Source organism: Podarcis raffonei, chromosome 8, assembly GCF_027172205.1.
Source record: "Podarcis raffonei isolate rPodRaf1 chromosome 8, rPodRaf1.pri, whole genome shotgun sequence".
Classification (NCBI taxonomy): Eukaryota; Metazoa; Chordata; class Lepidosauria; order Squamata; family Lacertidae; genus Podarcis; species Podarcis raffonei.
Genome location: NC_070609.1, coordinates 9,428,105 through 9,453,274, shown reverse-complemented (window position 1 = coordinate 9,453,274; position 25,170 = coordinate 9,428,105). Strand labels below are relative to the sequence as shown.

Sequence of the window (25,170 nt, the reverse complement as noted above, 5' to 3'; positions counted from 1 at the left end):
CAGTGTGGTGTAGTGGTTAAGAGCGGTAGACTAATAATCTCGTGAACTGGGTTCGCTTCCCCGCTCCTCCACATGCAGCTGTTGGGTGACCTTGGGCCAGTCACACTTCTCTGAAGGCTCTCAGCCCCACTCACCTCACAGAGTGTTTGTTGTGGGGGAGGAAGGGAAAGGAGAATGTTAGCCGCTTTGAGACTCCTTCGGGTAGTGATAAAGCGGGATATCAGATCCAAACTCCTCCTCCTCTTCCTCCTCCTCCTCCTCCTCTTCTTCTTCTTCTTCTTCTAGCACCCTCCAAATGTTTGGGACTAGAACTCCAATGCTGGCTGTAGCCCAAACCCACATCAGGGTTTGTACATCTACAAATTGGAGAGCCAGAAGTGGTGCAGCAGTTAAGAGTGTTGAACGAGGACTCAGGACTCCAGGGTTTGAATCCCCACTCAGCCATGAGGCTCACTGGGTGACCTTGGACCAGTCACTGCCTCTCAGCCTAGCCTACCTCACAGGATTGTTGTGGGGAATTGAATGAGGAGAGGGAGAACCATATATGCCCACCCTGAGCTCCTTGGAAAAAAGGCTAGATACAAATAATAAAATATCTGGAGGGGGCCAAGGCGAGGAAGGCAAGTGAAGCCTGTCAGGGGCTGTCTGGGATTTCAGCCAGCGTCTTTTACTGCTCTCTTTAGAAATGCGAGGGCTTGAACCTTGAACCTTCTGCATGCGAAGCAGCTAAGAGTCCTTCCCCCTTCTAGAAGGAAGGGCATGCGTGGGGCCAGCCTATAGGCCTGTGCCAAAGTGTGCTCAGTAAAGTATTAAGCTGATTGCTACCCTAATTAACTTTTAAGTTAAGCACCTCTTCTCTAAGTTTTGGCGGCGTCTTTCCAGGGCAGAGGTCCCCATAAGGCTTTTAACACTGGTCATTAGAGCCAGCTCTTTTGTCGCTTGGGATCTCGATAGCTTGAGACTGTGGAGAGAAATGTCTGTGCTTTGACGTCTGCGTTTTGTGTGAGTCAATGCAGCCAGACCCTGATGCAAAGTGAGGCACTGGGCTTCGGGAAGGAAGTGCCTGGCGGTGGCAGGGTCCTTCCCAAAGCTGGGAAAGCACAGGCTAGGCTTTGGGAAGGAGGGGGGAGGACTCTAGGATCCTGTCAGGGCCCTTATGCCTCCTTCCCAAAACCCAGTGCAGCGTCAAATGTTGCTGAGGGCCTCCCAAAAAAGGCTTCGAGGGCCACAAGTGGCCCTTGGGCTGCGTGTTGAACCACCCTGGTCCAGAAGTTGCTGGACCACAGCTCCAGTCGTCAAGCAGGTGCCTTCCCTGTACGCTTCTCTGCACCTGCTAAAAACATTCTTGTTTAGGCTTGCCTACCCAAACAACTTAAGAAAGTTGAGGTACATTTGTTTGTTTGTTTAATTTTTATTCATAGAATTTTGTAAAATAATGATCCAGCAACATTCCAGATTTAACGTTCAGTTAAACAACTTGGGGCTTCTCCCTCCCTCCAGAGATTCCCAAATATTTCAATTTGTGCTGCATAGTCTGATCACGCCATGCCTTCACTTCTTCCCAAAAGAAAACTAGCCGCTATCCTGAAAAGTTGGGGTGATTTTAGTGTGTTTTAGCATTTTACAGTATGGTTGTGAACAGTCAAGCGGTGTATAATTTTTATGAAACAAATAAATAACCATTTCTGACCTTCGGCTGGGCTGCCTGGGGCTGATGGGAGTTGGAGACGAACACCCTCTGGAGGACCACAACCTCCCCATCCCTAGCATAGGAGAGGTTGTGGCATGCAGTGTAATCCTGAGCTTATTTACTCAGAGTGGCTCCCCGTCAGTATCAGTGGGCCTTACTGCTATAAGTAAGCATGCAGCCTTTGACTTGCATGGAGAGGTCTTCCTAGCCTTCCAAAGGTCTCTTTCTGGGTTTTATCAAAGGCTTCGTCCTCTTCATGCTTCTCAAGCTTGAGAGCACAGAAGCGTGGTTGTATTTGCTCCACTATTCTTCTTTAGCCTATGCGTGTGGATCGATGACACTCCTTAATACGTGTGTGATGGCCTCTTGGGGTTTTTGTGGCTTGTGGAGATGAGGCCTACTGATCTTTTTCAGGGTTGTGGTTCTCTCTTGCTGGTCATGGTGGTGGTTGGTTCCCCATCTGGCCTCTCCTTTATGGTACTCCGGGAGTGCGCAGAGCTTGAAACATGAGAAAAAGTTGCAGCTGGTATGGGAATCAAAGCAAATAGAGAGCAGTAGCTTCAGCCAGGCAAAGGGCCTTCTCGGTAGTGTGCCCTCCCTATGGAACGCCCTCCCTTCAGATGCCAAGAAGATAAAGAATTACACAACTTTTAGAAGACATCTGAAGGAGGTTTATAATGCTGGATGTTTTATGTTTTTAGATATGCTGTAAGCCACCCAAGGACAGTGCTAGAAATCCCCTGGGCACCAGGCACATTTTGCGCCTAGCGTGGGTCCAGTTGTAAACATGCAGAGATCTCTGGGCACCAGGATGGTGACTGATATCTCCATCGTGCTGACAATATACACAATTCATTTTCAGCTTTGTAATCCAAGGGGGCGCGGAAAATGGCACCTAGACATTATTGTGGCGGCCATAACCTAGATTTGAGGTGCCATTTGGTGAGTAGCTTAGGTATCCGAGTTTCTAACACTGTTCATGGGACGAGTGATGGTTCCAGAGGGCTCTGAGATAAGTTGGTCGGGTAGGGCGGAGTTGACTAAATTGAGTAATGCTGTTTCAGATACTGCTCCTTTCGTAGCACTCGCCATCTAGCCACTTGCCCAACAAAATCGGCCCACGAATAGGATTAGCAGGAGCCAGCCTTTTTTAACGCATTCAAATGTCCCTTGAAGAGCAAGGTGACCAGGTGGGAAAGAGAAACCAGAGAGAGTTTGTGCCATTTCCAAAGCCATTATTGCTTGGGATGCTATATTGGCTCTTTGAGCTGTGTCAGCAAAATGTTTTGGCATCTGTTCAGTGCCAGCTGAGCGATGAACTTCCGTATGATTAGAACGGTTAAAACATTTCCATTTATTAATGCAAATCAGATTGGAACAGGCTCGGCGCTGGCGTGTTCTCCCTCTTCCAGAAATGGGCAAATGCTGCAGTAATGCACTTCCAAAATTGTGTGTATGCAAAAAAAACCATCTTTACTTGGCAAGGCCCCCACCCCACCCCAGCTGCTGAAATTGATCCAGAACATTGCTTTGAAGTTGAAAGAAATAATCCACCCTTCATTGGGCTCAGCATTTTCCAGATGGTTGTGGCCCATTTTAAGTGGGGAGCCTTAGAGGAAGTCGCAGAATAGAATAAATGATTCCATTCTTTTAGTTCGGTAATTCAGAACTGTTGACAACCAAGGAAAACAGGCTTTCCACAGGCATTGCTGCCCCTCCTGCCACACATGTCTTAGTGAGTCACCTGTGGCAAAAAAGGAAGTAAAAAAGGGTCCGATTTTTGCAAAGCTTCCCTGCCGAATCACCCAGCAAGGGCAAATCTGAAGCAGAAACAGCTTAGCTAATTAACCTCCTGGCTTAAAACTGATTCATTGGCCAGCTAGATTTGTGTGTGTTTATGCACTGTGAAAGCTCCTGAAGGATATTTGACAGGGGTGGTGGGGAAGATCTTGAAGGAAGGTGACATTGCCTCTTGGGTGCGTGAATTTTAAATTAAGAGATACCGGTCCTTGTCTGGAGAAGAGCAAGGAATCTGCATTCCTCCCCCCCATCAGATTTGGGAAGCTGGCAACACTATCTGGCCCTCCAAGGTTTGTGAGTTACACAGATGATTCATGAGGCAGCGGAAGCCAGCGGTGCTGTGGTTCTGCCTTCCCAGTTGGCTGGTTATCTTCAGCTATAATTTTAAACACACTAGCCTGCGAATGCCGGAAGAGACGTGCGTAGCTTCTCTGCAGAACCAGACGTGCTTCTATATGCAAGGCAGGGCGCCAGGGCAGGGGTCTGGGTCTCTGAGGTCCATACATTCTGAAGCAAGCATACCTGAGAAGTAGAATAAGCCTCTTGTGCAAGACGATGGACTTGCCTCGTTAACCGTGTTGTGTGTATGGTTTTAATTGACTGTCCATGAATTCAGTAGAGCTTCTGCCAGTCTCTAGTACACTCTACCATACAGGTAGCATATTCTCAATATACAGAAGCGCAGAGTGCCTTTTTCAGAATGACACCACATGGCCATGTTTTGTGCATCATCGCGGGATGGAGGGGAGGGATTGCTACAATTGCATGCACGTACCACAAGTTCATCTAAATCAGGGCTGGCGGACATGCAGCCCACAGGGCAGATTTGACCCCCTCCAGACTCCCCAAATCATACCCACCTGCCCCACACCTGATGTCATATGTGACATGTGGTGGGTGGAAGGAAGAGACTCGGCTGCACAAAACTGGATTGAACTCCCTGAGCGTCATCTAATGCATGGGGAGTTCACTCCTGCTTGGTCACCTTGCCAGCCAATGTTGCCAGGTGGGTGGAACTGCCCACCTGTCAATCATACGACATCATGAGGCCAAACAGTTAGAAGGTGGGCAATCTCACCCACCTGTGATAGCTGGCCTGCCGGGTGGGGAGAGGAAGTTCTGGTCCACTGGCCCCAAAAGGTTTCCCATCCCTTATATAAATGATCTGCAGTAAACCCAAAAGTTCTTCTGACAGGCGGGCGGTATAGACATAAGAAAGAAAGAAAGAAAAAGGTGAGTAAATCCTCGGCCAAAGAAAAGTGAGGTTTCAAAGGGGGCCAAAATGTATTTAAATTCCCACTCAGCTGGGAAGCTGTCCGAGTGACCTTTGGCCATTTTCTACCTTCCAGCCTCACCTTCACCGGGTGGCCGTCTGAGGATTAAATGCAAGGAAACAAAACATTGTGGCATTCCAAGTTGCTTGGAGGGGGAAGGCAGGATACTAAAGTAATTATTGCTTTTAATGATGGGGATTATGATGTACTATTAGACTGCTTGCCAGTCCTCAACACAGCAAGTGCTGAAACAGATAGAGTGGTACCTTGGGTTACGAACTTAATTCGTTCCGGAGGTCCGTTCTTAACCTGAAACCATTCTTAACCTGAGGCACGCTTTCGCTAATGGGGCCGCCTGCTGCTGCCGTGCAATTTCCATTCTCATCCTGGGGCAAAGTTTGGACTACTTCCGGCTTAGCGGAGTTTGTAACCCGAGGTGTTTGTAACCCGAGGTACCACTGTATTACAAAGTTGATTTGGAGGCAACTTAAAAGCGACAGCAAGTGCTCAATGCGGAGCTTTTGTTTCCTTTCAGTTGGGGTGGTGGCAGTGCATGCTCTGTGTGCGCACGTGAGTATTATTCACACAAAGCCCCAGACTAGCATCTTTGCATGTAAAATGTTAGTAATAACAGCGAAGAAGGTGCACACCGAAAGGGGCATTGCTGCCCTAGCATGCCACATTCCGTTCTGCTGATGGTATCTCTCCGCCTGCCTCCCCAAAGGATATTGCAGAAGCAGAGTTAGCTCAGATGGTAGCATTGGAGCAAGGAGTCTAGTAGAAAGGGACACTGGGGGATGGGGTTTAAATAAGAACAGGCAAGGGCAGGAGGGAGAGAAGCCTGAGCTTCCCCTTTTTACCAATTTGACACAGTGTAAACACAGTTTGCACTGTGTCAAAAACTGCATGGGATGCAGGTGGTGCTGTGGGTTAAACCACAGAGCCTTGGACTTGCCGATCAGAAGGTCGGTGGTTCGAATCCCTGTGACGGGGTGAGCTCCCGTTGCTCGGTCCCTGATCCTGCCAACCAAGCAGTTCAAAAGCACATCAAAGTGCAAGTAGAGAAATAGGTACCGCTCCGGCGGGAAGATAAATGGCGTTTCCGTGCACTGCTCTGGTTCGCCAGAAGTGGCTTAGTCATGCTGGCCACATGACCCGGAAGCTATACGCCGGCTCCCTCGGCCAATAAAGCGAGATGAGCGCCGCAACCCCAGAGTCGGCCACGACTGGACCTAATGGTCAGCGGTCCCTTTACCTTAAACACAGTGAACAGAGATCCAGGTGCATATTCTTTCTCTTTTCTCCAGCTCTTTTTTTTGTAGGAACCAGAGGGAAACTGGTATAAATGGCTGACTACTGTATCAGAGGTGCATTTGTGGCGGGGGGGGGGTTCCCTCTCTCCTGCAGCCACTCTCCTTGAGTCCTGGAGAGCTGCTGCAAGTCATTGTTGCCAGAAGGACCAGTGCTCTGGCTTGATGTTTTCTTCCTGTGTTCAAGCCAAGAGAAAGGACAGTGCTGTGGTACCATGGCAGAGGGCTTCAGGGGGCAGGAGAACAATGCCAATCCATTAGAGGTGTGTGTTTCTTTTTTTCCTCTGGTGTCATGGACTGGTGGAACGCAGTGACATGGTGGGAGGAAGCAGCCAGGGAAGTCCCGAGGGAAGAAGGCTCAGAGCCCGGGGATTGGTGGTGGGATGGCAATGAGTGGTCAGAGGAAGAAGACTGGGTAGAGGAGGTGTCAGAAGCTGAAGAGGTAAGAGGGCTTAGTGATCTGTGGCAGAGGGAAGTCCAGAAGCAGGAGAGGAGGCAGGCCAAGAGGTGGAGAGGAGGCAGGCTGGTGAAGAGTCATGGGTTTCTCCCCGTCCTGCTGCAACAAGCTCCCCTCCCCGCTGGTCTCCCAGAACCAGAAGAGGCATGAAGAGGGCGGAACATAGCTTCATGCAGGTGTCGTCTCAGATTGTTTGGAGAAGACCCAAGATAGGAGGGAACTTAAGACAGCTTTGGGGAGGTGGGGACCTTCAGTCAACTGCTTCATGGGGGCAAGACCTGCCAGTGATAGGTTGCTGCGCTCATTAGGCCCGACACTCCTATGCGGATCCTGTTTTGCTAATAAAGAGTCAACTCCAACTTGCTCTGTGAGATTTACTGCTGGCTCGCTCCTGTCATCCGGCAACGGAGAGCAGTATAGTTAGGCTGCCCCACTGCTGCTTGTTCTGGCTTTAAAGGGCTGGGATAAAGTCTTGTGGACAGCAGCAAGTGGGTGCCAAAGGAGTGGCCAAGGAGGTTGGTGTTGCCGGCAGACTCCCGGCAACTGTTTGCAAGGTTAGTATGGATCCTGTGGTTCTCACAGTTTCTCTAGTTTAAGGCCCCCAGGGCTTCCCATTGTGCCACCAGCAGAACCTCTGACCCAGAGTCCCACATTATTGCCATGCCCACCAGGGACTTGGGGAGAAAAGGGAGGCAATACATGAAGCAGACTCTTGCTGTCCCTTCTCCCTTGCAAAACTCTCCAGTTTCTCTCAGGTAAAATCTCTTACCTGCTCTGGTTTGCCTGCTTCTCAGTAAGCAGCTGAGCTGCATTATATCACTTGCTGCTCTTGATTTTGGAAGCAAGGGGTTAGAGAGGCCTTTGGGGGAAGGAGCCAGGGGGTGGAGCCAATGTGTCTGGCCCTTCAGCCCCTTGTTTAGTTCAAGGTATGGCCCCTGCAAACAAGCAGAGTTATGATATTTGACGCAAATTCATCTTTGGGAAGGTTCTCTTTAACGTTGAGGCTGTTAGCAATTTCTTTGTGCAGTAGCTGCCTCTAGAAGGAACGGCCAGCTTATAACGGCATCTTGTATTGATTCTCTACTTTTCTCTCTCTCCTCCTCTTGCCAAAGGATCTTTATCATTTGGGCCATCAGCAGTTGGTTCCGTCGTGGGCCGGCACCACAGGATCCAACCACCGCTGGCGGAGCACCCAGGGCGCCCAGCCGCAATCTCTTTCCTAAAGACACTTTAATGGTAAGCGTGACCCGGAACATGGGTTAGCTGGGCCCCAAAGTTTGCAAAGTATAAACAAGTATGTGCTAAGTATGTAAAAGTACAATTACGCGCCTGTATGATCTGGATGGGAAGCGGGTGGCGCTGTGGGTTAAACCACAGAGCCTAGGGCTTGCCGACCAGAAGGTCGGCAGTTCGATTCCCCACAATAGAGTGAGCTGCCGTTGCTCGGTCCCTGCTCCTGCCCACCTAGCAGTTCGAAAGCACGTCAAAGTGCAAGTAGATAAGTAGGTACCACTCTGGCGGGAAGGTAAACGGTGTTTCCGTGTGCTGCTCTGGTTCGCCAGAAGCTGCTTAGTCATGCTGGCCACATGACCCGGAAGCTGTACGCCAGCTCCCTCGGCCAGTAAAGCGAGATGAGCGCCGCAACCCCAGAGTTGGCCACGACTGGACCTAACGGCCAGGGGTCCCTTTACCTTTATTATCTGGATAAAATTTTTGCAGCCTGTAGAACTCTGCAGCCTGCAGAAATCAGGGAAGCTGAGCAGATTTGCAGCATTTCTCTCACTCTGTGTATTGTGTTCTGCCAGTTTTACTGTACTGCATAAATTTTTTATTGAAGTTTTTTTGACGCGACAAAATTTTTAAAGGGGGAAAAGACAAAAGAAAAGAAAGAGTGCTTCCGATTCTTTGTCTGTCAATTACATAAAAAAGAATTATTCAAAACATTTGCTCCACGGCATCATCCGCTAGTTTTACCGTATTGCATCTTTTGTTCTGTCACTACTACTGGAAGTCTTGCACAGCAGCTCATCAGCCACCTGAAAATTGAGCAGGCATTGCCCACCTGCTTTTCAGAGTACCTTTGCAGCCATGAGGGTGGCTAGAAACTTGCTTTTTCTCTTGAATGGAAGCTGTGATTCCTGGGTAGGCGATTCCCCCCCCCCCCCCCGCACTGCTGAGGGATTGCAGTAAATGCATAGCCCTGATCATCGTAACAGTAAAGAAGCTGAACATTTGCCTGGGTCTATTCCTTTATTATAAGGGACGCGGGTGGCGCTGTGGGTTAAACCACAGAGCCTAGGGCTTGCTGATCAGAAGGTCGGCGGTTCAAATCCCCGCGATGGGGTGAGCTCCCGTTGTTCGGTCCCAGCTCCTGCCCACCTAGCAGTTCGAAAGGACGTCAAAGTGCAAGTAGATAAATAGGTACCACTCTGGTGGGAAGGAAAACAGCGTTTCCGTGCGCTGCTCTGGTTCGCCAGAAGCAGCTTAGTCATGCTGGCCACACGACCCGGAAGCTGTACGCCGGCTCCCTCGGCCAGTAAAGTGAGATGAGCGTCGCAACCCCAGAGTCGGCCACAACTGGACCTAACGGTCAGGGGTCCCTTTACCTTTACCTTTTTATTCCTTTATTGCAGCCCATGATATAGGCTTCCCTGCCTCAAATAATGCTCTTCTCTTCTCCCTGCAGGATCTTCATGTCTATATATCAGAGCATGAGCACTTTACAGATTTCAACGCTACCTCTGCGTTGTTTTGGGAGCAGCGGGATCTTGTCTACGGGGACTGGACCAGTGGCGAGAATTCCGACGGGTGCTATGAACACTACGGAGAGTTAGATATTCCGGAGGTGTGTGAGGAACGCATGTCACTGGCCGGCTGTTCTCCAGCTGCACTCGAGCCAAGCCCCCTGCTGCAGACCTCACTTTTCTCCCTACTTGTCTGCAGTGGGCTGCCTGTACTTAAGGGTAATCTCCATCTCCAGACACCAGAAGCAAAACTGCTTTAAGAAATACATTGCCTGGACTGGACTAGGAAGAATCTCCTCTTCCATTTTAGAGACAGTAGTTCCTCTACGTTAACAAGAGATTATAGAGCTAAGAGGGACGTGGGTGGCGCTGTGAGTTAAACCACAGAGCCTAGGGCTTGCTGATCAGAAGGTCGATAGTTCAAATCCCCGTGATGGGGTGAGCTTCCATTGCTCGGTCCCTGCTCCTGCCAACCTAGCAGTTCAAAAGCACGAAGTGCAAGTAGATAAATAGGTACTGCTCCAGTGGGAAGGTAAATGGCGTTTCCGTGTGCTGCTCTGGTTTGCCAGAAGCGGCTTAGTTGTGCTGGCCATGTGACCTGGAAGCTGTACGCCGGCTCCCTCGGCCAATAAAGTGAGATGAGTGCCGCAACCCCAGAGTCGTCCATGACTGGACCTAATGGTCAGGGGTCCCTTTACCTTTACCTATAGAGCTAAGAGAGAGAGACTGGTGTGACCCACTGTCTGAATGTCCAGTACTGATTTAAAAGCCATTAGTGGTAATGATCCTTTATGAATGCAAATAGGGGCATCACTCCATTCTAGCACCTCAGAAGTCTTACCCAAGCTCCTAGCCCAAGTGTGGGGAAACCTTATGCCTGCCACATCTTATAAACTACAACTCCCATCAGGCCCAGCAGCCGTGGCCAAGGAGGATGGGAGTTGTAGTTCTGGAACAACTGGAGCACCAGAGGTTCCCCACATCTGACCGGCTCTGGCAATTTGAATGGGGAAGCCCTCTTGGAAAACAAGGAAGCAGGACAGGACGGGTCTGGGAGAAGCTTTCTGTCTTTGGCTCAGAGAAGGCTTGGAAGGGCTGGGGGACAAAGCGGGAGTGGGGAAGGAAGGAAGGAGACACCAAAGCTACCATTTGACATTTTAAGGCAGACGATCCTTAACATTAGGAGGGAGCTTGTGTTTTTATATTTTGCCGGAAGCCTCCCAGAGTGCAGCAACCCAGTCAGATGGGCAACATAAAACTATTAGTATTAGTCCAACAGCTGTGGCTTCCTTGATCACCTCCTTGCTGTGTTGCGTTCCCCGCCCCCCCCCCAAATGTTTCAGTAAAATGGATGAGGCTAGTAATCCTATTGCGTTGGTGTGGGTTTTTTTTCAGAGCGTTCAGCACAACGGCTCCATGTACATCCACGTGTATTTTACGAAGAGCGGGTTCCACCCTGATCCGAAACAGAAGAACCTGTACAGGCGACTCGCCACGGTCCACACGTCTCGAAGTAAGCCTTCCCCCCGTCCCTCTCTTTTTGCCAGGAGTCTGCAACCGGTGGTTGTGGGTAGAGATGTCTGCACTCAGCACTGTTCTCCCCCCTTCCCCCAGGGCACCTAGTTCCTCGCCTTCTTGTCACATCCTGCCACTTGCCCCACTGAGGCCCCCATTCCCAATTCCAGTAAGTGATGCATTTCCTCTCTCTCCTCTCTCTCTCTCTCTCTCTCTCTTTTTCTTTCCCTCCAACCATCCTGGAGCAATGATAGGGGCTTGAGTGCTACTGGGGCTGCCTTGTCCTTTATGTGGCTGATGCATTTCTGTGCAGTCAACACGGTCATGTTTGACGGGGAACTGCAAACATGCAAACATCTTTGGTTGCCACATGCTAGGAAGCTGCAGCGAGTTGCAGATTCCCAGTGCACATTTGCTGTGATAATGGATGGGGGGGGGGTCCCCTCTCCCCACGCCGGAATTCAGTATGGTTCGTGATGTGTGTTCTCTCATATTTGAGCACGCATTTCGGTATATTCTCGTTCAGTGGTTGGAGCCCTATGGAAATGCCACTGGCTTTCAGCAAACCAGAGTGTGTGTGTGTGTTTTGTAACATCTGGAAAAGGCATGGGGGGTATTTGAACCCATGAGCAAGAGCCTATATTCTGCAGGGGCAATTCTTACTGGAACTTTCCAAATCTTGTATAAATTCAAGTGCTAAGTGCAGCACTGAACATGTTCTGTACCCCTAAAATTCTGCATCTGAGAACCAAAAATTCTGAGCTCGGAGTCCGTTTTGCAGGTCCTATGCTATATATTGCTGGAGGGTGGAATCTGTAAATTTTCTGCCAACTCACCTTTTGTTTTTGTGGTACCGCCCTGGGACAGAATAGTAGTGATGGGAGGGAGAGTGAAGGAACCAAGCAATTCACTGATATTATACACCCATAAAAACAGAAAAGCATAACTGCGTTGGACTTGTTCCTTCTCCTTTTTGGCATATGTGTATTTGCAGAGAGGGATTTGCTGCTGCTGCTTTTTTTTTTGCTATATTCTTGCAATTGTGCAAGAGTATATGAGGAACACCCCCTCCTCTGCATCAGAGGCCCTTCTCTGCGTGCCCTACCTGAGGGTGGAGTGGGAAGTGGCTGCGTGAGAGCAGGCCTTTTCAGTGGTGGCCCCCTGTCTGTGGAATCCTCTCCCCAGGGAGATGTGCCCAGCCCCATCATTGTCACTTGTTAAGTGCCAGGCTAAGACCTTTTTGCTCACTCAGGCTGTTGGTAATTGCCTCCTTCAACGGTGTTCATATTTTACTGAGGTGTGTGGGACTTGTCCTAGCATATTGCTGGGTGAGCCTTTTATGCATTGTTCATCATTTTAAGGTCTTTTTTATTGCACTTGTTTCACTTTAGGATTTTTTTTTTCTTTTGTACAAAGTGACTGAAAAATGCAGTAAATGATAACGACAATGAGCGATAGAAACCCAGCTTGAAACGTGCTTGCAGTTCTCAGATTCAGGATAATGCTACTGTCTAGCTTTACCTGCTAGTAGTGTTTTGCATCTGCTTACCTTTCCTTCCCCTTTCTTCTTTGCAGTGATAAATAAGTATAAGCGCAGACGGTTCCAGAAAACCAAGAATCTGCTCACGGGGGAGACAGAAGCGGATCCCGAAATGATAAAAGTAACAATTACTTCTTATCTCAGACCCCCCCCCCGCATATCTCCCTCCCCTCCCTGCCCTTCTTTAGCTGTCAAGGTCACAGGTTCCCCCCCCCTTCCTAGTGGGCACAGTCCCAGGGGGCTTCTGGCTATCACACCTCCATTCTTTCTGTCCGCATAATTCATCCTTCCCGTATTGTGAGCTTGGCAGCCCAAGGCTCTCTGGCAGAGCTGAGCCTCTGACAAATCGACACTGGTGGCCAAATCACTATGCTTAATGTTGCAGAACTATTTTCATCATTCCTTTCAGTTCCTCACTTCATAATACGCCGAAACCCTCCACCTGCCGTCTTTCTTCTGAAGTGGGGGGCGGGAAATTCCATGAACCGTTCTCGTGTATTTATAGTGCTGGAAAGATAATATTGGGCAGGGTGGGGTGAGATGAAGGCAGGGAGGAAATCTATTACAAACCGCTACAGTAAAAGCCTGGGTTTTTATTGAAACGCTTGGTCTGGAAAAGAGCTCTTTGCAAACTGAGGTTTTGTGGTTCATGCTGGAGGGAAATGTTTTAAGTGATGAGTTGAGGCTTGCCTGTGGTCTGCCCAGAAGCATCTGGCTGCACGCTGTTGGGAACAGGATGCTGGGCTAGATGAATTCTTACGTAATGGGGGGGGGAGAGAGAGAACGCCTTTGGGGCTGATTTTGGCTCCCTGCCATCCACATAGAGCCTTTGGGGGGGTGTTGGCAAATGAGCGAGAGCACTATATTTAAGCCTCACTCCTTATGTGCAGCCGACCGACATTATCATTTGTGGGGACTCTCTTAGCCCGGCCTCCACCACCCCTGTTCAAAATAAAGCTTTGCTGGTCAGACCTGTGTCTCTTTGAATAGAGCGAGTGCTGAGACCCCTCCAGCTGCCACTTAGAAGGGCTGTGCTGTGCCTAAGGCTAGCTAGAGGCCTTTGTCAAGCATGTTGGCTTCTTCTGCAAGCCCGTGGCTTCTGATACAGCTAATTAGAGGGCCTCTTCCTTGGCATCTCTAAACATTTTCCAGACTGCGGCAGCAAGCAGGAATAGGAGCCGTCCCTTCTGACGGCATAAGGGTCAAAATTGCTTTGAAAACCTTGACTTTATGTATCTGCAGCAGTCCTGCTGCTGGGTTTGATGTGGAAACTGCTTGCAGTCCTTTACGCTTTTGTTGCAGAGAGCTGAAGATTACGGCCCCGTGGAGGTGATCTCACACTGGCACCCAAACCTCACCATCAACATTGTGGATGACCACACACCATGGGTAAAGGGCAGTGTTCCTCCGCCTCTGGACCAATGTAAGGACAACAGATAATTAGCTCCTCAGGCCGCTCGGGTCACAATATACAGTTGCAGCGGGGAGAGAAGAAATAAAAGCATGGCCATGGCACGTTCCCTTTTGCACACGAGCTCAGGCTGAAACCCGCAGCCTGGAAATTCCTTCTGGTGTGGAAAAAAAAGGGTCGACTTTTGCAGCCTGCATGGTTAATTTGAAAATCCAGGTTGTTGGGAAGTTTTCAGTTGTGCTAATCTAGCCCCCGAGCTTCAATTTGGTTCTCTTTATGGATGTGTTGAGGGGAGAGGAGAGCCCGGAGACAGATGAAGCACGGAGAAAGGTGCACAAAATTATTTTGAAAGTGATATTTACGTGTAAGGATATTTGTGCAAACCGCCAGCTCATTTGAAAGAAAATACCGTATTTTTCGCTCTATAAGACGCACTAGACCACAAGACACACCTAGTTTTTGGAGGAGGAAAACAAGAAAAAAAGTATTCTGAATTTCTGAAGCCAGAACAGCAAGAGGGATACAGTGAAAGCAGCAATCCCTCTTGCTGTTCTGGCTTCTGGGATAGCTGCGCAGCCTGCATTCGCTCCATAAGATGCGCACACATTTCCCCTTTTTAGGAGGGTAAAAGTGAGTCTTATAGAGCAAAAAATACGGTAATGCCGTGGTGCAATGCCGTTGTTGTGACATCATAAATTTATGAAATTGTCAGATGCGGGAGACACCTGGGGTGCAGGGCTCTGGGGTTCCTTTTCCGCTGTGCCTCAGCGGCATCCTGGTCCAGCTGCACAACACGTCCCCCCTTTGGACTCTCTTTGTTTCAGATGTGAAATTTGACGCAGTGAGTGGCGACTACTACCCCATCTTGTACTTCAACGATTACTGGAACTTGCAGAAGGACTACTTCCCTATCAACGAGACACTGGAGCGCCTTCCTTTCCGACTGTCCTTCTGCCCGCTGTCACTGTGGCGATGGCAGCTGTATGCTGCCCAGAGCACCAAGTCCCCCTGGAACTTCCTGGGGGAGGACTTGTATGAGCAGTCGGATGAGGAGCAAGACTCCGTGAAGGTGAGCAGGGAGTGATGGCCGCGATGCCGTTCCTGGGGGCGGGGTAGGGGAGCTGGGGGGAAATCTCACACCCGGCAACCAGCGCATACCTTTGGTTTCAGATAGTAGATGTGTAGACGAGCCTACAAAGCTCAGGACACAAATTGTCATGGCCCTCTATTAGCTGTGATAGCTCGTTTACCAGAAGTAATGTATAGCCACTTCCGCCCTACGGAGGAGGTGGGGTTGCAGGCTTCACGGCTCCACCACGCACGCAATGGGTGGAGGCCAGCCCCCACGCGATTGGGGGGATTCCCGGCCGCCAATCCCCTGGCCAGCCAATCAGCTGGTTCAGGGGGCGTGGCCTGCCCTATAAAGGCAGGACGCGGCCGGGGATCTCCCTCTTTGCCGCTCATCAGCTGGTATAGTCCTGTAGATGGAAGGGGAGGTAGCGTCATCACCTGCCCCACATATTGAAGGGTAGTCCGGTAAAGGATTCGGGGGGGGGGGCTGTCCAAAGCCTAGGCAGGTGAGGACCTAAGGCACGCCCCTAACAGTGACCCCCAGGGGAGTTCCTAGTTGATGTGCGTCAGCAGGACTCCCCCTACTGGTGGTTAACCCTTCCCGGACTTCAAGCAGATGGGCTGAAGTTGGACATAGTCGGTTAGGACCAGTGCCTAAGCCAATACTGCTCATCACCTGTAACCAATAAAGTTGTGGCCTTTTTTTAGCCCATTAACCTTAATAATTGCGTCATGTGTCATTATTTCCACCTGGGGGGGGATGTGAACTTGCCACGCAATTAGCATTAACTCTGGAAATGTATACTCGATTCAGATCAAACTAAGCCTTCTACAGCAGAAAAACATCAGGAGGCTTCCTTTGGTCAGAATTGAGTGTACATTTCCAGAGTTAATGGTAAATACGTTACAAATGACTGGCGTGCTTCTAATTTTGTATATTTTGGGGGTGCCCTGGAAATGCCGGTCTTTCTCATACCCTCTTTCTCCTTTCTCCTAGGTTGCACTATTAGAAACCAATCCCTACCTTCTGGCGTTGACCATTATTGTTTCCATTGTACATAGCATTTTCGAATTCCTCGCTTTCAAAAATGGTAGGTTTCAAAATATTTGAGCTGCTTCTCTTCTCTCTCCCCAACCCCCTTTCCCCCTCCTGCCTGTTTAAAGCCAGAAGGTGAAGGGGCGGGGGAGGATGCCGCAAGGCTGTAGTGCAGCTGCCTGTCTTCCTCCTCAGTGCCTTCTGAGCTTCGAATCAAAGCCACCTCTGGCCAGATGCCAGCCTAGCCAGCAGTACTGGAGGATTGTGGGAGGCAGGTGGCGCTGTAGTCTAAACCACCGAGCCTCTTGGGCTTGCTGATCAGAAGGTCAGCAGTTTGAATCCCCGCAACGGGGTGAGCTCCCATTGCTCTGTCCCAGCTTCTGCCAACCTAGCAGTTCGAAAGCACACCAGCACAAGTAGATAAATAGGTACCGCTGAGGTGGAAAGATAAACGGCGTTTCTGTGCACTCTGGCTTCCGTCACGGTGTTCAGTTGTGCCAGAAGTGGTTTAGTCATGCTGGCCACATGACCCGGAAAACTGTCTGTGGACAAACACTGGCTCTCTCGGCCTGAAAGCAAGATGAGCGCCGCAACCCCATAGTCGCCTTTGACCGAGCTTAACCGTCCAGGGGTCCTTTATCTTTTTACCATTTACTGGAGGATTGGGAAGTAGCTCCAGTGAAAAGCTGAAAAGCATTCTTTTCCTTTTAAACCTGTCATCTTCCTTTTTAGATATTCAGTTCTGGAACAGCAGGCAGTCCCTAGAGGGGCTCTCTGTCCGCTCAGTATTCTTCGGAGTATTCCAGTCACTCGTCGTCCTTCTCTACATCCTGGACAACGAAACTAACTTTGTGGTGCAAGTCAGCGTCTTCATTGGGCTCCTGATTGATCTCTGGAAGATCACAAAAGTTATGGATGTCAGGGTAAGAGCTGGACAAGGAGGGCAGTTAGTGCATGAAGGTGTCTGCTCTCGTCTCATCTCTTGTTTCGATGACATGAAATTAGGGTAGTTAAAACAAAACAAAAAATAGGGTTGAGATCCAAAAGAATCTCTCCTAGCTGGGCAAATGACCAGTACAGTGGTACCTCGGGTTACATACGCTTCAGGTTACATACGCTTCAGGTTACAGACTCCGCTAACCCAGAAATAGTACCTCGGGTTAAGAACTTTGCTTCAGGATGAGAACAGAAATCGTGCTCCAGCGGCACGGCAGCAGCGGGAGGCCCCATTATCTAAAGTGGTGCTTCAGGTTAAGAACAGTTTCAGGTTAAGAACGGACCTCCGGAACAAATTAAGTACTTAACCCGAGGTACCACTGTAAAATGGGAGGATCACAGGGTGGTTTTTGGTATTAAAAAAAATGAGAATATGTAGCATAATAGCAAACAAAACAGTAACATGCAGTTTAAAATGCCATAGGCTGGCAAATTGAACCAAGGCCTGGTTGAAGAGGAATGTTTTCACCTGACACCTAAGGATACGTAGTGAAGGTGCCAGGCAAGCCCCCCCCCCCCCGGGAGAGCATTCCAGAAATGGGGAGCCACTGCAGAGAAGGCCCCGTTCTCGTGTTGCCGCCCTCCGGACCTCTCGTGGCGGAGGAACGCAAAGAAGGGCTTTGGATGATGAGCGCAGGGTCTGAGTCAGTTCATATGGGGAGAGTCGGTCCTTGAGGTATTGTGGTCCTGTCTCAATGTAAGCAAGTGTAAAATAATTGGGGCGAAAGAAACTAACTGGGCTTGAGCTGGCAGTGACTGACTAGGAAGAGAAAGCACTTGGGTAACTGCTCAAGCCCAGCCATTCAGAACCAAAGAAAAACCTCGCTTGATCAACCCGGCAGCCCATCTTCTCCAGATCCAGTGGTCAACCAGATTCCTCACAAACAGGGCCAGAAACACGTACACACCCTGTTCCTTCCCAGCAACTGGTATCCAGTGGTGTAGTGTCTCTGAACATTGAGAGTTCCAGGTGGCCGTTGCGACTTAAGAGCCATTGATAGCCCTGCCCTCTTCGAATTCCCTTTTCGAAGCAGTCTGAGAACCAACTTCAGTACATGTTAACTGCCTTGTGCAAAGCAGTCCTTTATTTCACCTGCCCTTGTGCTTTTTCTGTATGAGGGCTCGAGAGTTACTGAAAAAGACTCTTGGTAATAGAACCGTTGCATTAGTTTTTGTTGTTGTTTCTGCAGAATGCTTAGAACTCTGGGTAGACCGCTAGCTATTTCAGAGAAAGCCGGGGATCTGGGACAATTTGAGTGTGAACAGGTTAAGCTGTTCCTGCCACAACTGCATCACGTGGAGTTGGATCAAAAAGGCATTTGGGAATCCTAGTTTCCTGCACATCAGCAGGGCTGGGATGAGAACACTTTTTGCCTCCCTTTGCATCATGGGCTTCACCTCATTTGCTTCAAGTTCGCTGGATTCCCTTCCCTTGATGTCTATCTCTTAATGCCTTTCCTCTCTCTGCTCTTGATAATGCTGCAACAGCTGGATCGGGAAAACAAAATTGCCGGGATCCTTCCACGCTTGACTTTCAAAGACAAATCGACGTACATCGAATCGTCTACCAAAGTCTATGATGACGTGAGTTTAGCACCTGCTCTAGGAGAGGGTCCAGATAAAAGTAAAAGGGGAGGGGAGCTATTTTCCATGGTGGTGATTTTTACAAGTGCGTACCGGCAAGGGAATTGGTTGTTGTCATTACTATTATTGTTGTTAGTTACCCGAAGGGACGCGGGTGGCGCTGTGGTCTAAACCACTGAGCCTCTTGGGCTTGCCAATCAGAAGGTCATCGATTTAAATCCCCGCAATGGAGTGAGCTCCCATTGCTCGGTCCCAGCTCCTGCCAACCTAGCAGTTCGAAAGCATACAAGTCCAAGTAGACAAATAGGTACTGCTGCGGCAGGAAGGTAAACGGCATTTCCGTGCGCTCTGGCTTCCATCACGGTGTCCCATTGCGCCAGAAGCGGCTTAGTCATGCTGGGCACATGATCCGGAAAAGCTGCCTGTGGACAAACACCGGTTCTCTTGCCCAAAAGCGAGATGAGCGCCACAACCCCATAGTCGCCTTTGACTGGACTTAACCGTCCAGGGGCCCTTTACTTTTATCTTTTTTTACCTGGGGCAAACTGCAAAAATCTAAAATGCAACTTTGAAAACAGACTAAAATGCTTAGTTACAACAAATTCAACCAAAAAACAACACCACATCACACCTGCACATGTGGGTGGCTAGTCAGGCACATCTGGATCTCCCTCCGTTTCTAATTTTCCCAAATGTGGACTTTCCTATTTCTTCTGAACTTGTGTCGATTTGTTCACCTTTGCAGATGGCTTTCCGGTATCTCTCCTGGATCCTCTTCCCCCTCCTGGGCTGCTACGCTGTTTACAGCCTCCTCTACATGGAGCACAAGGGCTGGTACTCCTGGGTTCTCAGCATGCTCTATGGGTTCCTGCTGACTTTCGGTGAGTGACGGGAGTATTCCTAAAGCAGCGTTCTGTGTGGCACGGCAGCTTGCATCTCCCCACGTGCGGAACTGGGCATCTCCTTGTGAATTATGTTCTCTTCGCCCATTAACCCAGGGTTGCCCCAGACTCCAAAGCTTTCTCTCTCTTTTTGATAAACAGAAAAAGCAAATCTCTAGTTATTCTGGTAAGAAAGTTAAGGGGCAAAATTCGCAGGAACTTCCTAAGCAATTTCTGTGAAATTTCCTTTCCTTTCCATTTTAAATTGCATTCCGCCTTTCTATATTACTATGCACAAGGCGGTTTACGGTTTCTTTGTTGAGGAAACAACAAAGACCGTGCACCTTGTAACAATCTGATCCAATGCAAAAATGTCATAATAAAAACTTGACTTTAAAATAAGCCACTTATATTAAATAAAGTAACATTCAATAATCCATTAGGATATAATAATGTAAAGGTAAAGGGACCCCTGACCATTAGGTCCAGTCGTGACCAACTCTGGGGTTGTGGCGCTCATCTCGCTTTATTGGCCGAGGGAGCCGGCGTACAGCTTCCGGGTCATGTGGCCAGCATGACTAAGCCGCTTCTGGCGAACCAGAGCAGTGCACGGAAACGCCATTTACCTTCCCGCTGGAGTGGTACCTATTTATCTACTTACACTTTGACGTGCTTTCGAACTGCTAGGTTGGCAGGAGCAGGGACTGAGCAATGGGAGCTCACCCCGTTGCGGGAATTCAAACTGCCAACCTTCTGATCAGCAAGTCCTAGGCTCTGTGGTTTAACCCACAGCGCCACCCGTGTCCCATTAGGATATAATAGTACACAATAAAATTAAAGGTCAGCAAATAAGAATTAAACAAGAATTCAATCTTTGCAATTACAATAAATAATTTCTAAACTATAATCAATAAAAAATAACAGAAATGAGAGTGGGGGTGGTTTGGCTACCTTGTATATTTTTCCTGGTACTGAGGAATATTCCCTGTGCCTATTAGACAGCAACAGAATCAGCCGCTTTGTGTGTGTGTGTGTAATCAATATTGTTTGATTTCCACAATCTGGACCATAGCTGTCAACTTTTCCCTTTTCTTGTGAGGAATCCTATTCGGAATAAGGGAATTTCCCTTTAAAAAAGGGAAACGTTGACAGCTATGATCTGGAGCAGCGGGGCATAGCTGACCTCCCCTGGTAAGCAAAAGATTCCTGGGGATGGCCGTGTCTCTAATTTTGTGCTTTGTCATCCACCCCACCCCAGGACACTCTCAGTACTTGGAAGTGCACCCACTGGTCAGAAAAGGTTGCTGACTTCTGCGTTAACTACTCCAGCATTGACTTTTTCTTTTCCTTCCTTCCTTTGTTTTGTTGCCTGCCCTGTCCCCCCTCCCAGGCTTCATCACCATGACGCCTCAGCTGTTCATCAACTACAAGCTGAAGTCTGTTGCTCACCTGCCCTGGCGGATGCTCACCTACAAAGCCCTCAACACCTTCATCGACGACCTGTTTGCCTTCGTCATCAAAATGCCCATGATGTACAGAATAGGCTGCCTTCGAGACGGTAATTTCTCTCCCTCCTGCATCTCATCGTATTCTCCCACCCCGCCTCCTGTGTATCTCAGGGGGGCTTTTTCTATGACCGCCCACCCTGAACCAATGATATCTCAGTTGGTAGAGCGTGAGAACATTAATCTCAGGATCATGGGTTCCAGCCCCACATTGGGCAAAAGATTCCTGTGTTGCAGGGCATTGGGCTGGATGACCTGGTGGTCCCTTCCAACTGTACAATTCTGTGATTCTGTTGAGTGATTCCCGGACAATGTGCAGACCTCTGTATATAATAATTATAATTTATTATTTGTACCCCACCCATATGGCTGGGTTTCCCCAGCCACTCTGGGCGGCTTCCAACAGAATATTAAAATACAATAATCTATTAAACATTAAAAGCTTCCCTAAACAGGGCTGCCTTCAGATGTCTTCTAAATGTCAGGTAGTTGTTTATCTCTTTGACATCGGATGGGAGGGTGTTCCACAGGGCGGGCGCCACTACCGAGAAGGCCCTCTGCCTGGTTCCCTGTAACTTGGCTTCTCGCAATGAGGGAACTGCCAGAAGGCCCTCGGTGCTGGACCTCAGCGTCCGGGCAGAACGATGGGGGTGGAGACGCTCCTTCAGGTATACAGGGCCGAGGCCGTTTAGGGCTTTAAAGGTCAGCACCAACACTTTGAATTGTGCTCGGAAACGTACTGGGAGCCAATGTAGGTCTTTTAAGACCGGTGTTATGTGGTGTCGGCGGCCGCTCCCAGTCACCAGTCTAGCTGCCACATTCTGGATTAGTTGTAGTTCCAGGGTCACCTTCAAAGTTAGCCCCATGTAGAGCACATTGCAGTAGTCCAAGCGAGGGATAACTAGAGCATGCACCACTCTGGCAAGAGAGTCTGCAAGCAGGGAGGGTCTCAGCCTGCATACCAGATGGAGCTGGTAAACAGCTGCCTTATACATACAAGGGGAAATATTAAATAAATGTGCTAAACGGGCTTCCAAGAGGTCTGAGATAGCTCAGTCAGTAGAGCATGAGCCTCTTAATCCCGGTCGTGGGCAAAAGTTTCCTGCATTACAGGGGGTTGGACTAGATGACCCTCGTGGTCCCTTCCAACTCTACAGTTCTGTGATCCTTGGACAAATCTATGGAGAACTCCGAGCCAAAGGGCTCCTCTCTCTCGTACCCTGTTGTAACGCCTGTCCTTTCCTCCTCCCCCCGCAGATGTCGTTTTCTTCATTTACCTCTACCAGCGGTGGATCTACCGGGTGGATCCGACCCGCGTCAACGAGTTCGGGATCAGCGGGGAGGACCAAGTATCTCGGACCGCGACGCCGAGCGTTGCTCAGCAGGACGGTGGCCCTGCAGTGCTGGCCAACAGGGCCGTCAGGGCGGTAACGGAGGGCCCGGCAAACGGTGCCCCCGCAGCAGCGACGGAGAGGGGAGCCGCCGACATTCCCGCAGCCACCTCGGCGAGCTTGCCAGACGGCGCGGCCGAAGCACTCCCTTCGAAAACGGCGGAGGAGAAGAAGAAAGATTAACCTGCTCCCGTGTTTATTTTTTAAGATCCCTAACCTGACACTCTCACTGTTGGATAATGGACAGAAAGCAAAATGGGTGGGGGAGGCAAGCAGAGTTGCTTCGGCCCTCCAGGGTCCAAAGCGTTTTATTTTCTATTCCAGTAAACGCGGCGGCGGCTGGGGCGGGTTTTCGGGAGGGGCCGGGGTGGGGTGGGAGGAAGACCGCTTGAAATGTTGGTGGAGTTTGATGTGATAAGCTGTATCCATGAGAGAGAAACCTCACCTCACCCACCCACTTCCCCCCGCCCCTCCGTAAATCTCTATGTTTAAAAGCAAAACTCAAACCAGTAATCATTGTGACCTCCATGCCATTGTGCGGGTATTTAGGACATTGTTATTAAGGAGTTTTCCTCCAAGTTGTGTCTCCGTTTCATAAAGAGAGCTGATGATCAGAACAAAAGATAGCAAAACACCGTTTCTCATCATTACATCCTAATAACAGACTCTGGATTTAATAAATTCATTTGGGTGTTTTAAGTTAAAAACAATAATACACCAAAACAACCCCTCTGCTTCTCCCTCCTCCTGTTTCTTCTCACAAGGCTTTAGGGTAAGAAATTTCCTCCAGGACTGTGCATGTGTCACTGGGTGTAAAATCCAGCTTTCATTTAACAGCAAGATTCAGGTTTTTAACACAGTGTTAATTGTGTGTGAATTACTTCCTTTCCTTTGGGATCTTCAGTGGCTTTAGTATTATGGGGGATTGGAGATTACCTGCTGTAAATTTCTGTGATGTCTCTCTTAACTGCCCCCCCACCCACACTGATTTTCACATAATGCCAAACCATGGTTTAGCATTACATATAAACCCAGCCCGCCTGCTTAACTCTGGCTTGATAACTACGGCTAAAGGCCATTTGTTAACCATGGTTCATAGTTTGCAAACCTTAGTTGTCACTAACCAAAGCTTAGCATTACTTCTAAGCCCAGGCCTCCTCCCTGAACTATGGCTAAGAAGCCATCAACATCCACAAGCCAGACCTGGGAGTGAAGAGCAACAAAAAATTCAAACTGCTCTCAAGGAATGGCTGATCTCACTGTTGTTTTTAACTGTACTGTGCTGTAGTAAACCAAGTTTTGAGTGATCATCTGCCAGACACTTCGACTTTCACTAATGTTGATTAGGTTTAGCATTAGCCATGGTTTAGCTTATTGCACAGATTTAAAATTCCCCTCAATATTTTTCTCCCCGTGCATTTTAAGGTAAGGTGCATCAGCCCTTTGCTTATTTGAGTTGTCTCCCCGCCCCCCCCCCCCCGTGTCTTGTCTTTCCCCCCACTTAAAATAAGGTCACAGAGACCTATACACAATTTTTCTTTGCAGGCTGCTCTCGTCTCGGATTTACAATGGCTAAACCACAGTGTGGGGATCCTCCGTTCCTGCTTGGGTCAGCAAAGCTTCCCTCCCCGTAGCAGCGGCACTGCTGCCTCCAAAAATTTGGGTCATGCTGGGTGGACGTCTCCTGGGGGAGCCTTCATAGACACACAACTTTGCCTTCCTGCTTTGTGATGATCTCACCCTTATGAGATGGGCTCTTCTTGCTCATAGACCTTTTCTGCAGCTTAGTGCCAGGAAATCTGCTTTGTTGTTGTCGTTTAGTCGTGTCCGACTCTTCGTGACCCCCTGAACCAGAGCACACCAGGCACTCCTGTCTTCCACTGCCTCCCGCAGTTTGGTCAAACTCAGGTTGGTAGCTACGAGAACACTGTCCAACCATCTCGTCCTCTCTCGTCCCCTTCTCCTTGTGCCCTCAATCTTTCCAACATCAGGGTCTTTTCCAGGGAGGCTTCTCTTCTCATGAGGTGGCCAAAGTATTGGAGCCTCAGCTTCAGGATCTGTCCTTCCAGTGCTGATTTCCTTGGGAAGGAAATCTGCTAGCTGCTGCTTTCCTTCCTTCCTTCCTTCCTTCCTTCCTTCCTTCCTTCCTTCCTTCCTTCTTGTTTCCTTCCTCCCAAAGTGAAGGAATGTGGTAGCTTAATCCCACTGAAGCAGCTGATCAGCCTCTGCTGGCGTGAAGTGTTCTTACAACTCTGGAACTGCAATGCCACTATCCTGAATTCTGTGCGCAGCACCAAATCGTACGTTCGCGCAGCCGGCCTGCAAAGAAGTGGCATTTGCTGAGCCCCGTCTATAGATTATTTGGAGACGGGAAGGGAGGAGTGGCAGCCTCTGGTGCCTTTTGCCAGGCCCATCCTCTGTTAAAATATCTGCCTCATCCCCGGGACCAACCTTTCTCCGTACATTATAAAGGGCAGGAAATTCTTTTCAGCTAAACTTGCAGGCAGTCATGCCTCAGGAATGCTCGTTGCGGGAATGTCTCGCAGTTGCATGTGTTGAGTCTGGACTGTCGCTTTGTGGCATCCTAACGGTTTATCTTGGATTAAGGGCATTGGGGGCACCCTAGTTGCAAAGAACACAAGGAAAGTGGAAGAACGGGGACGCAGGACCAACATCAGGCTAACAATTTCCCACAGGGTCCCTCCGTGTGAATTCCCTCCCTTTCTCTCTGGAGCAGCACTTTCTCCTGTGTTTCAATTCCAAAATGCTGCTGTTTGTCTTGGGAATAATAATCTGGCTGGAGTATAAACTTGTAGGGGGTACAGAGAAAGAGTCAGAGCATTAATGCTTTGCTGCTTTAACCATTGTGAAATCCTGCTCTGGCTGCACTGCTGTACCCATACAGTTTCTCAGACTCCGGTCAAGTGCTGGCCAGTTGCTGCTGAGCCTTCCTTTGAAGCCTTAA

General features: G+C 49.3%; 1 protein-coding gene across 2 annotated transcripts in view; it reads left to right on the top strand.

Annotated features, from left to right (window-relative positions):
• CLPTM1 (CLPTM1 regulator of GABA type A receptor forward trafficking) overlaps positions 1 to 23,513 on the top strand; it is a 31,990-nt gene extending 8,477 nt beyond the window's left edge. For both annotated transcript variants that reach the window (XM_053397805.1, XM_053397804.1), the window contains exons 3-14: positions 7,644 to 7,767; positions 9,218 to 9,376; positions 10,671 to 10,788; positions 12,366 to 12,451; positions 13,633 to 13,753; positions 14,566 to 14,810; positions 15,810 to 15,903; positions 16,581 to 16,771; positions 18,333 to 18,428; positions 19,174 to 19,309; positions 20,700 to 20,867; positions 22,072 to 23,513. In XM_053397805.1, coding sequence (XP_053253780.1) covers positions 7,644 to 7,767; positions 9,218 to 9,376; positions 10,671 to 10,788; positions 12,366 to 12,451; positions 13,633 to 13,753; positions 14,566 to 14,810; positions 15,810 to 15,903; positions 16,581 to 16,771; positions 18,333 to 18,428; positions 19,174 to 19,309; positions 20,700 to 20,867; positions 22,072 to 22,388 — 1,855 coding nt within the window. In that variant the 3' untranslated portion in view covers positions 22,389 to 23,513. The remainder of the gene's footprint in view (positions 1 to 7,643; positions 7,768 to 9,217; positions 9,377 to 10,670; positions 10,789 to 12,365; positions 12,452 to 13,632; positions 13,754 to 14,565; positions 14,811 to 15,809; positions 15,904 to 16,580; positions 16,772 to 18,332; positions 18,429 to 19,173; positions 19,310 to 20,699; positions 20,868 to 22,071) is intronic.
• Positions 23,514 to 25,170: the final 1,657 nt, after the last annotated feature.